The sequence below is a fragment of the Dromiciops gliroides genome, chromosome 2 (assembly GCF_019393635.1).
Source record: "Dromiciops gliroides isolate mDroGli1 chromosome 2, mDroGli1.pri, whole genome shotgun sequence".
NCBI classification, from domain to species: domain Eukaryota; kingdom Metazoa; phylum Chordata; class Mammalia; order Microbiotheria; family Microbiotheriidae; genus Dromiciops; species Dromiciops gliroides.
In genome coordinates, this window is record NC_057862.1 from 276040216 (window position 1) to 276049363 (window position 9148).

The following is a 9148-nucleotide window of genomic DNA, read 5'->3' on the forward strand; positions in this document are numbered from 1 at the left end:
GTCTTAGTTCCCTCATCTGTAAAATGGAAGCATTAATACCCAAATTTTATGCATGTCATAATGTTGTTGATCTTAAAGTATAGAAATATACTCTGTTAATATTATTCAGTTTGGCCATAGAGTTTTCACATGTGCTTAGTTTGGTAAAGAATCAGGCTTTTACAGGAAACCATTTGCAACATCTGTTTCAAACACACCCACTTAAGAACCACACTTACTTCCTAAAAAGCTCCCTTGGGCTGAAGAATGAGCTGGGTATATAAGGACTGAGCATGTGTTTCCCCTTCAGGCCTTAATCCTGGACAAGTCACTCTTCTTGGCATTTCTGGAAAATAATTCTGCCCTAACGTTCCTGGCTTAGTGTCCTGGGCTGGTTCCACATGCATCTTTGAAGAAACTGGCATTGGGTGGGTGGTCTTCATGCATCTGTTCCTGCTCACCCTCAGATGGTCCAGTGCTGAGAAATAAGGCAGGACCTTTGACTCGTCTTTCAAACTCCTTCAACAGACCTCTCACAGAAGCTTTGAATGTTGGATGTTTTGATGGGAAGAGGAGCAAAGGTAACAGGTAGGAGTAGAATTTGTGTTTGGTGAACAAAAAGGCAAAGATTGGGGAGGACCCAGAAAGTACTAGATTTAGAGAACAGAAGACAAATTCTATGATCTCAGGAATAAAGCATGAGAGCCAGAAAATAAGACTATAGTGCAGGAAAGAAGAGAAGACATTTCTGTGCTGTTGTGAGAAGTGGAAGGCAGCAGATTTTGTTTGATTGACATTTTTAGGAAAGGAAAATGAAGGCTTTTCATTTGCAGATGCTTCCTCTTAGAAGGAAGAGATTCTAGATGCTCCAAAAGAACCTGTTAGTCACCGTATCTAGAGATTAATTTTGTTTTAATTCCTCATTTAACAGACAAAAAATAAATGAGCATTTCCATATATAAAGTAGAACAGAGAGGACTATATGTGGTTAATAATCTCTATTGTGTCCAGTTTTTCAGCTTTGTTCAAAGCTTTTCTACTTGTCTATTCCCTTCTGAATGTTACTCTGTTCTATAAATTTAAAAATATTTCAATGAACCTCTTTCCTTTTTTGTCTATCTCCCTCCCTCTCTCTCTCCCTCTCTCTCTCTCTCTCTCTCTCTCTCTCTCTCTCTCTCTCTCTCTCTCTCTCTTGCATCAGGGAACCTATGAGTCTCTTACTTTTCTATCAGTTTCTACCCTCTGAAATCATGGTTATCATTGCTCTGAACATAGTCTAACCTTTTACTTATTTTTCTTTTATAGTGGTATTATTGCATAAATAGCTCTCCAGTTCCTGCTCATTTCATGCTATTTTAGTTCATATAAGTCTTCCCAGGTTTGAAACTGTCCCTTTTGTTATTTCTTACTCCACAAAAACATTCTACTGCATTCATATATCATGTGACTATTCAGCCATTCTTCAATCTATGGGACATTCAGTTTTAATAAAAATGTGTTGTAACACATTTTACTATAACAATAAGTGCTGCTATCAATGTTTCTATACATGTGACCCATGTGTTTTTATGCCTCTGTCTTTAACCTCTTTGGATTAAATGCCTAGTAATGGTATTTGTGGGTCAAAGAATATGCAAAGTTTAGTGACTTTAGGGTATAGTTACAAATTGCTTTCCAGAATGACTATGACAAATTGATAGTTATATCAACAATGATAGAGTACGCCTAATGTCCCTCCACCACTGTAACAATTGGAATGACGCCATCTGCTGGAGACTTACTGTAGGAAAGCTCCACCATGAGGAGAAGACCGCTGAGGGCAAAGCCATGCAGCTTTTCTTTGGTGTCAGGAAGTGATGTTTGCTGGTGGGAGGAAGAGGGGGGAGGCTGGCTCTCTCGCTCTCTTTCCTCAGGACGCTGGTGGAGAATGGAGCTAGAAATGTGCTCTCCTTTTAATAGATAGATGAATCTAGGCCTTTCTCTTTCTCTTCACCAAATTCTTATTCTCCTTAATAAATGCTTAAAAGTTTAAACTCTTGCTAAAGCTTATAATTTATTGACAACCACTCATTAGATATTTTAGACAAACTATCTAGAATATTAGCCCCTTACACCCCCACTCCAACAATTGTCATTTTCACCAATTTGAAGGGCATGAAGTGGAATGTCAGAGTTGCTGATTTGTACTTCCTTTATTATTAGTGATCTGAGCATTTTTTTTTCAAATAGCTATTGATAGATTGGATTCTGTCTTTCATTGTTCTTATATATTTGCATTTATTTACTATATATCTTGAATATCAGACATTTATCAGAGAAATTTGTTGCAAAGATTTTTCCTAATTAAGTCTTTTTATTCCAATTGTAACTGCATTGTTTTTGCTGACATGGAAGCTTTTTAATCCTGATATGGGAAATCAAATGGGAGACATCCAGTAAGCAACTGATAATATTAAACAAGTGCTATATAAATTTTAGTCTGTTGTTGATATTTTTGTTGTTGTAGTTGTTGCTATTAAGGTCTATAGCTCAGAGAAGAGATTAGGGGGTAGATATATTGATTTCGGAATTGTCTACAATGAGATGATAATTGAACCCACAGGAATTGATAATTTCACTGAGTGAGAAAGTTTACAGAAAGAACAGAAAAGGGTTCAGGACAGAATATTTGGGTATACTCACATTTAGTTATTGTTTTGTTTTTTTGTTGGTTTTTTTTTTCTTTTTCGCAGGGCAATGAGGGTTAAGTGACTTGCCCAAGGTCACACAGCTAGTGTCAAGTGTCTGAGGTCAGATTTGAACTCAGTTCCTCCTGAATCCAGGACCAGTGTTTTATCCACTGCGCCATATAGCCATCCCCACATTTAGTTATTAGGAAGAAAAAAATCTATTAAAGGAGAAAAAATGAATATTCATAAGGGTTAAATGTGAACCAAGAAAGCAATATGAGTCAAGCAAAAGAAGAGAGCGTGTCCAGGAATAGATGGGCAAAAAAGAGGTCAAATAAATGAATAAATAAATTATTTATAAAGTTCTTATTTCTACAAAACACTATGCTGAGCACCGGGAATAGAAAAGTAAGGCAGTTCCTGTTGTCAAGGAACTCACATTCTAATGGAGAAAACATCTATGGAAGGTTTCAGTTACAGGTCAGATGGAAAAATCCATTGTCCATATGGGGCAGCAGCAGAGTACATGCCTCTTCTTTAATGCCATTTCCATCTGATTCTGATATTGAACCATTTGACAGTGCCAAGAACTTTAGTGACAAGAACTTTCTTTTCTGGGTCATCAGTATCTGTGACTGTAGTATCTGCAGGGTGTGTTACCATAGATTACTGCCTAGGATAGCTAATGTAACCACATAACTGAACTGGAAGACCTGCTACTCCAAAGGCTCTTAGTTTCAGGGTTGTGGGCTATCTCCATCAGAGTCTGAGGGGAAATAGTACTCAAGGGAGTGGTGGCAGCCGGTATATGTTGCCTTTAGATTCTCCCTCAGGGAGGCTTGATGTTTCAGCTAGGCTAGATCACCTGTCCTGTAAGTGGTAGTTGGTTGGCCATTGGCAGGGTGGCTGGTGCCTTCTCCACAAAAGTTGCTTTTCTTGCATGGTAGCTATGAGAACTGAATTGTAGGAATGGTACTTAAAGAGTGGTGTCAGTCTCAGGGTTCTTGTGCTTATCCACTTGATAGTGACAGTTGGCCAGCAAGTGAATGTAGGAAAAGGGCATTTAGTTTAGCAATTGAGATCACTAATAACTTTGGGGAGACCAGTTTCAATCTAGGGGTGGAATTGCAAACCAACTTGTAGGGCAGCAAGGAGTTAGTGGGAAGTGAGGTAGGTGAGGCATGCATTAAGTGTAAACAATCCTTTCTAGGAGTTTGGTAGTAAAAGGAAGAAGTGATATAAGTCAATTATTGGTAGGTTCAGTGGGCACAAATGAAGAGTTTTTTGTTTTGTTTTAAAGAACGAGAGAAGAGCATTTTCATAGGCTTTAGGGAAGGAACCAGTGGATAAGAAAAGTTTCAAGATGAAGTAAAGAGAAAGAATGGTCAACAATACGAGAAATAATGTGCAAGGCTTTGTGAACCAAGCTGGGAATACAGTCATAGAAACAGACAGGGCCTGATCTCAAAGAGCTCACCATCTTATGCAAATGAGAGGTAGAGAAGGAAGAAGAGAGAGAGAGAGAGAGAGAGAGAGAGAGAGAGAGAGAGAGAGAGAGAGAGAGAGAGATGGAGGGGGAAGAGAAAAATGGACAGAGAGAGAGAGATAGAGGGTGGAGAGAGGTGGACAGAGAGAGATAGAAAGAGGAGAAAGACAGAGAGAGAGGTGATTGGGGTGGTGAAGAGAAGTCTAATTAGTTCCTCTTTTTCCTCCCCCCTCCTTAAGCCACTACTTCCTTTGTCCTGCCCTGTGGGTGTGGTTTTCTCTCTAGACATCTCCTCCCTCCTCTTCAGTCCCTGCTTGCTCACAGCTTTCCCCCAACCAAAACCAAAACTCATTTGCATAAGACAGAACAGACCCATTTTTCCTCAATGTTTTGGAAAGATATAAAATATGAATCAATAATTCTTTCTTACTGTGTCTACCCCCTCAATAGCAGAGAATGCTCACCCCACCAAATAAAAGAATCTGTTTCTAGTAAATTGATATTACAGTTTTAAAAAATATATACTTCTCTCTTTTCCTGAGGTGTTCCCCTCTCTATTGTCTTTCCCCATTGCACTTGAACTTGAAGAATGATACAAATGACATAAACTCTTTTTAGGAAATTTTCATGGATAGTAATTTTCGCTTTATCCAGCAGGAAAGACAAGCCCACGGAAGGTCACTGACCTGAGATTCCTGCTACCCTCCATGGCTTCATCCAACTTCTCCCAGAACATCTGCAACGTGACTTATGAAGACAGCAAGATATTACTGATTACAATGTACAGTACTGTCTGTATATTGGGCTTTCCCACAAATTGTTTCACTGCCTGGTTTTCCCTCTTGCAGGTGCTACAGGGGAATGTATTGGCCATATACCTCTTGTGCTTGGCCATCTGTGAAATCTTCTATGTGGCAACCTTACCCTTCTGGATTGTTTACATTCAGAATGGTCATGAATGGAAAATGGGTTTTCTGACCTGTAAGATAATTGCCTTTGTATTTTTCTGTAACATCTATGTCAGCATTTTATTTTTATGTTGTATTTCTTGTGATCGTTTCATTGCTGTGACATATGCCTTGGAATCCAGAGGGTTTCGAAATCTAAAAACAGCTGTGTTCATTTCGATAACAATCTTCTTAATTGTGGGAGTAGTTCACTATCCAGTTTTTGAAACAAAAGAAAATAAAACTTGTTTTGAGACCCTTCCAGTAAACAGTCAGATAGCTAGTTATTATTACTCTCGCTTCGTAGTAGGGTTTGCCATCCCTCTCTCCATCATCATTTTCACCAACTACAAGATCTTTAGAAGCATAAAAACCAGCACAAGCTTGAGTGCACACCAGAAGGCTAAGGTGAAATACTTGTCTATTTCTATAGTTTCAATTTTCCTGGTCTGTTTTGCTCCCTATCATCTGGTACTTCTCATTAAGGCGGCAATCTTTTCCTATTATGAAGAGGAAAGAAAGGTGTGTCCTTGGGAAGTTCGTATGTATACCCCTTCGGTTATATGCCTATGCCTGTGCACTTTCAACAGCATAGCAGACCCCATCATCTATGTGCTAGCCAGTGAGAAAGGCAGAAAGGAATTGTCTCGTTTTCACAAAGGATGGAAACAATGGTCCTCAAAGACTGACAACCTAAAAAGTTCAAAGGATATGGAGGAGTTAACACCAGAACCTGTGAACTGCTATCAGCTTTCTGATACCCCACGTTCTGGAGTGGTGCAACCAGACTGCGAGACCTTGTGTTTTTAAGAAGCAGGGAGAGTCTAACAGTTAAAGAAGTGCCAGACTATGACATTCTCTTCACAGCATCTAAAGAACCATGTTCTGTGGAAACCTGTGTTTTGGGCCGGGAACATTCTCTACTCTGCAATGTCCACAAAACAGTCAGGGTCACTGCGATAGACTTTGAAGTGCCAAGGGAAAGGTTATTGCCAGCAAGGGGCAAGCCTCTTATCATTTGATTTGGGCTTTAAAGGATGGGAAGGGAGAACACTCCATACATATGGAACAACGGGAGCAAAGGTGCTAAACCGGGAGCCCATGTGTAGGCAGAGACAGAAAATCAGGCTTTGCCCTCATCTCAGCACAAGATTCCTTCCCCAGTGATTTTACCATGAAAGATCAAAGAAAGGGAGAGAGGGAGTAACTCCAGGGCAGCAACAATAGCAAGGTTTCGGGGACTACTGTGAGGTCAGAATAACCAGAATAGTGAAGAGAGACTTCTTTGAGATACCTAAGGAACAAAGAGCATCTGACACCTTTAAGATACTGTAAATTGTATGTGAGAAATTAGTACTAATAAGTAATATCTTGGGGAGATTCAGAGCTCCCCTCTCTTCCAAAGTTCTGAGTTTAAGTCTAGTTTTCTTGTTGGACATTACTGATAATGAGATTCTTTGTCAGACCCCGCCCAATCTTACTGGGAATTTAATCTAAGGTGGGGAAACCCATTGTGTTGTTCTCAAACTTAGGTGGAGACAGATCCTTTTGTCCACCACCTCTGAGTAGAGATAATTCTCTGTACAAGTGTCGCTCTCAGCCATCCATTGAAAAGGGTATAAAAATTCTTTGAATCAATGGCCTAAAACTATGGGTGATCTGATATAGAGATACTTTCCCTAAGAGATACTCAACCCTTTATTTTTTGATGGCCCACCTCCAATCACATTAACCAATTAGATTTGATTGCTGTTTGATGAACCACCTACTGTTTTGAAGGGTAGATAAACTGTGAGTCAGCCACCATAATTGTCTTTGGTCTAAGAGAGATGGTCAAATGATCATCCTTTTATTAATAACCTGCTGGCCTCATTAATAAAGTTATTAAATTACCCAGAAATATATCTTGAACCTTTTTAAACCTCGTGTTGTGACAATGTCAAACCTTCAATGACCTCTACAAACATTTACAAAGTGGGTAGTCAGTTAACATTCACGAAAAATGACTTTATTTGTTGTAAGTCCTTTCAATTCAATAAATGTTATTAAGCTTTTTTGATGCCTGCACAGTATAATGCTAGAAGAGATACATAATCCCTATCCTCCTGTCTCTCACATTCTAGTTGGAAGATAAGATGCAGTTAATGATAATATTCAGCATAGCATGATCAGTGCATTTGACATGTGCAAAATAAAATGGTATTTAGTGTCCAAGTGGATAGGTTAAGGGAAGAACAGCAGGGATGAGAAGGTTTCCTGGAGGAGGTAGAATTTGAAGTGGACTTTAAAGTCCAAGTAGGAATTCAGTGGATGAAGAGAAGGAAGGAAGAAATAGTGTAATGAAAGACAGAACAGGAAAGTGCAAGACTTGTTGGCAATGTTTGAAGATACTGCCAACACTGTTTTCCATTCCTATTGCCAACCCCCTGGTTCAGGCCCATCCACATTTCACTTGGGTTATCACAGTAACTGAGCTATTAACAGAGAAATCTCTCTCTCTCTCTCTCTCTCTTTCTCTCTCTCTCTCTCACACACACACACACACACACACACACATATTCCCAGTCATCTTCCAAATGTGCACCTCTTATCACATTACTTCCTCGATCAGAAATCTTCAGTGGCAAAATAAAATCCAGCCTGGCATTCAGTGTCAATAATCTGATTCTATTTTTTTTAATGGAATTGAACCTACCTTTCCTGTCTTAGCTCATATATTTATTCCCCCTCTCTCTCTCTTTTTTTTTTTTTTTTTTGGTGAGGCAATTGGGGTTAAGTGACTTGTCTAGAGTTACACAGCTAGTGTTAAGTGTCTGAGGTCGGATTTGAACTCAGGTACTCCTGACTCCAGGGCTGGTGCTCTATCCACTGCGCCACCTAGCTGTCCCTGATCGATTGATTTTTACAGGACCATGACACACTTATATTCATCCTCTGTGACCTGACTTTTCTTTCATCATCTGCATATTACTTTTTAAAATCTAAGTTACCTTGTGTGTTCCTTGTAAATTCATACTGGTCTCTTCAGACCAGTCCCCTTGTCCCAGGGATTTTGAAATGGATGGTGGGCAGGGTGGGGGGAGGGTGTCTTTAGGTATTCCTCTTTAAAGAATTACAACTCTCAGGGCAGCTAGGTGGGGAAGTGGATAAAGCACCAGCCCTGGATTCAGGAGGACCTGAGTTCAAATCTGGCCTCAGACACTTGACACTTATTAGCTGTGAGACCTTCATTGCCTCACCCCCACCCCCAAATTACAACTCTAGCACACAATCCAATTAGAATAAAATGGTCCTTTATTTGGGTGCTGGAGAAAATGACCTAGAGGGAAGTCAAAGAGTTTGCCTCCAGGGGAGGGGATGGCTTAGAGACATCTTTCTCCTCCACCAGAAGGGATGCCAAAGCTTTTATGGATGGGGTGACCACCTGACAATGGAAAGTTCCCTTTGGGAGTGGGCAAAGCTTGAATGAGAGATGGGATGTTTCTTTTGGAATGATATTCCCGACCTCTGGAGTTATCTCTGTTGCTTAGCTCAGGTAGTAGCCACTCCCAACTGACTTTCCTGCTCTAGAATTCAGTCTTGTGTCTGTCCTGATAGCTAGTTGGCCAGTTTAAACTTGAATAGTCCCTTAATTCCTTGATATGTCACCCTCCTCTTTGAAGTTATTTTTCTTTGTGTCTTAAGAGCTTCATTCTTTAGTATTTCCCACCTGTCCTGGACTGACTTCCCTTGAAACATTTTACTCCATGGGATCTATATTTCTTCTGAGTCCCCAAATCTAGAGCGCAGATCAGACTATGCCTAGATTTCTTCTCCTTCCCTATCACAAACTATAGAATGTAGCAGTCACTGCCTCACCAAGATTCCCATCATTTGCAGTCCAACAACCAATTCTTTTCTCTTAGTGTGAATCAGATCCAAACTAAAATTTCTCTTGTTGGTTCCTCAACCATTTCAAGATTGAGTTAACATATCACTCAGGAAAGGCAAGAAGTTATTAGCAGGACAATGAGGATTAAGTGACTTGCCCAGGGTCATACAGCTAGCTGCTACATTTTTGACAAAAG

General features: G+C 39.9%; 1 protein-coding gene across 2 annotated transcripts; it reads left to right on the forward strand.

Annotated features, from left to right (window-relative positions):
- The first annotated feature begins 247 nt into the window (after nt 1-247).
- On the forward strand, nt 248-7127 carry GPR132 (G protein-coupled receptor 132). 2 transcript variants are annotated; one of them, XM_043986970.1, is made up of 2 exons: nt 248-567; nt 4789-7127. In XM_043986970.1, exons 1-2 carry the CDS (start codon nt 528-530, stop codon nt 5889-5891), a joined length of 1143 nt encoding a protein of 380 aa, XP_043842905.1. In that variant the 5' UTR covers nt 248-527; the 3' UTR covers nt 5892-7127. The 2 variants fall into 2 exon arrangements, with proteins under 2 accessions (XP_043842905.1, XP_043842906.1); XM_043986971.1 differs by having other exon boundaries at nt 4792-7127.
- Nucleotides 7128-9148: the final 2021 nt, after the last annotated feature.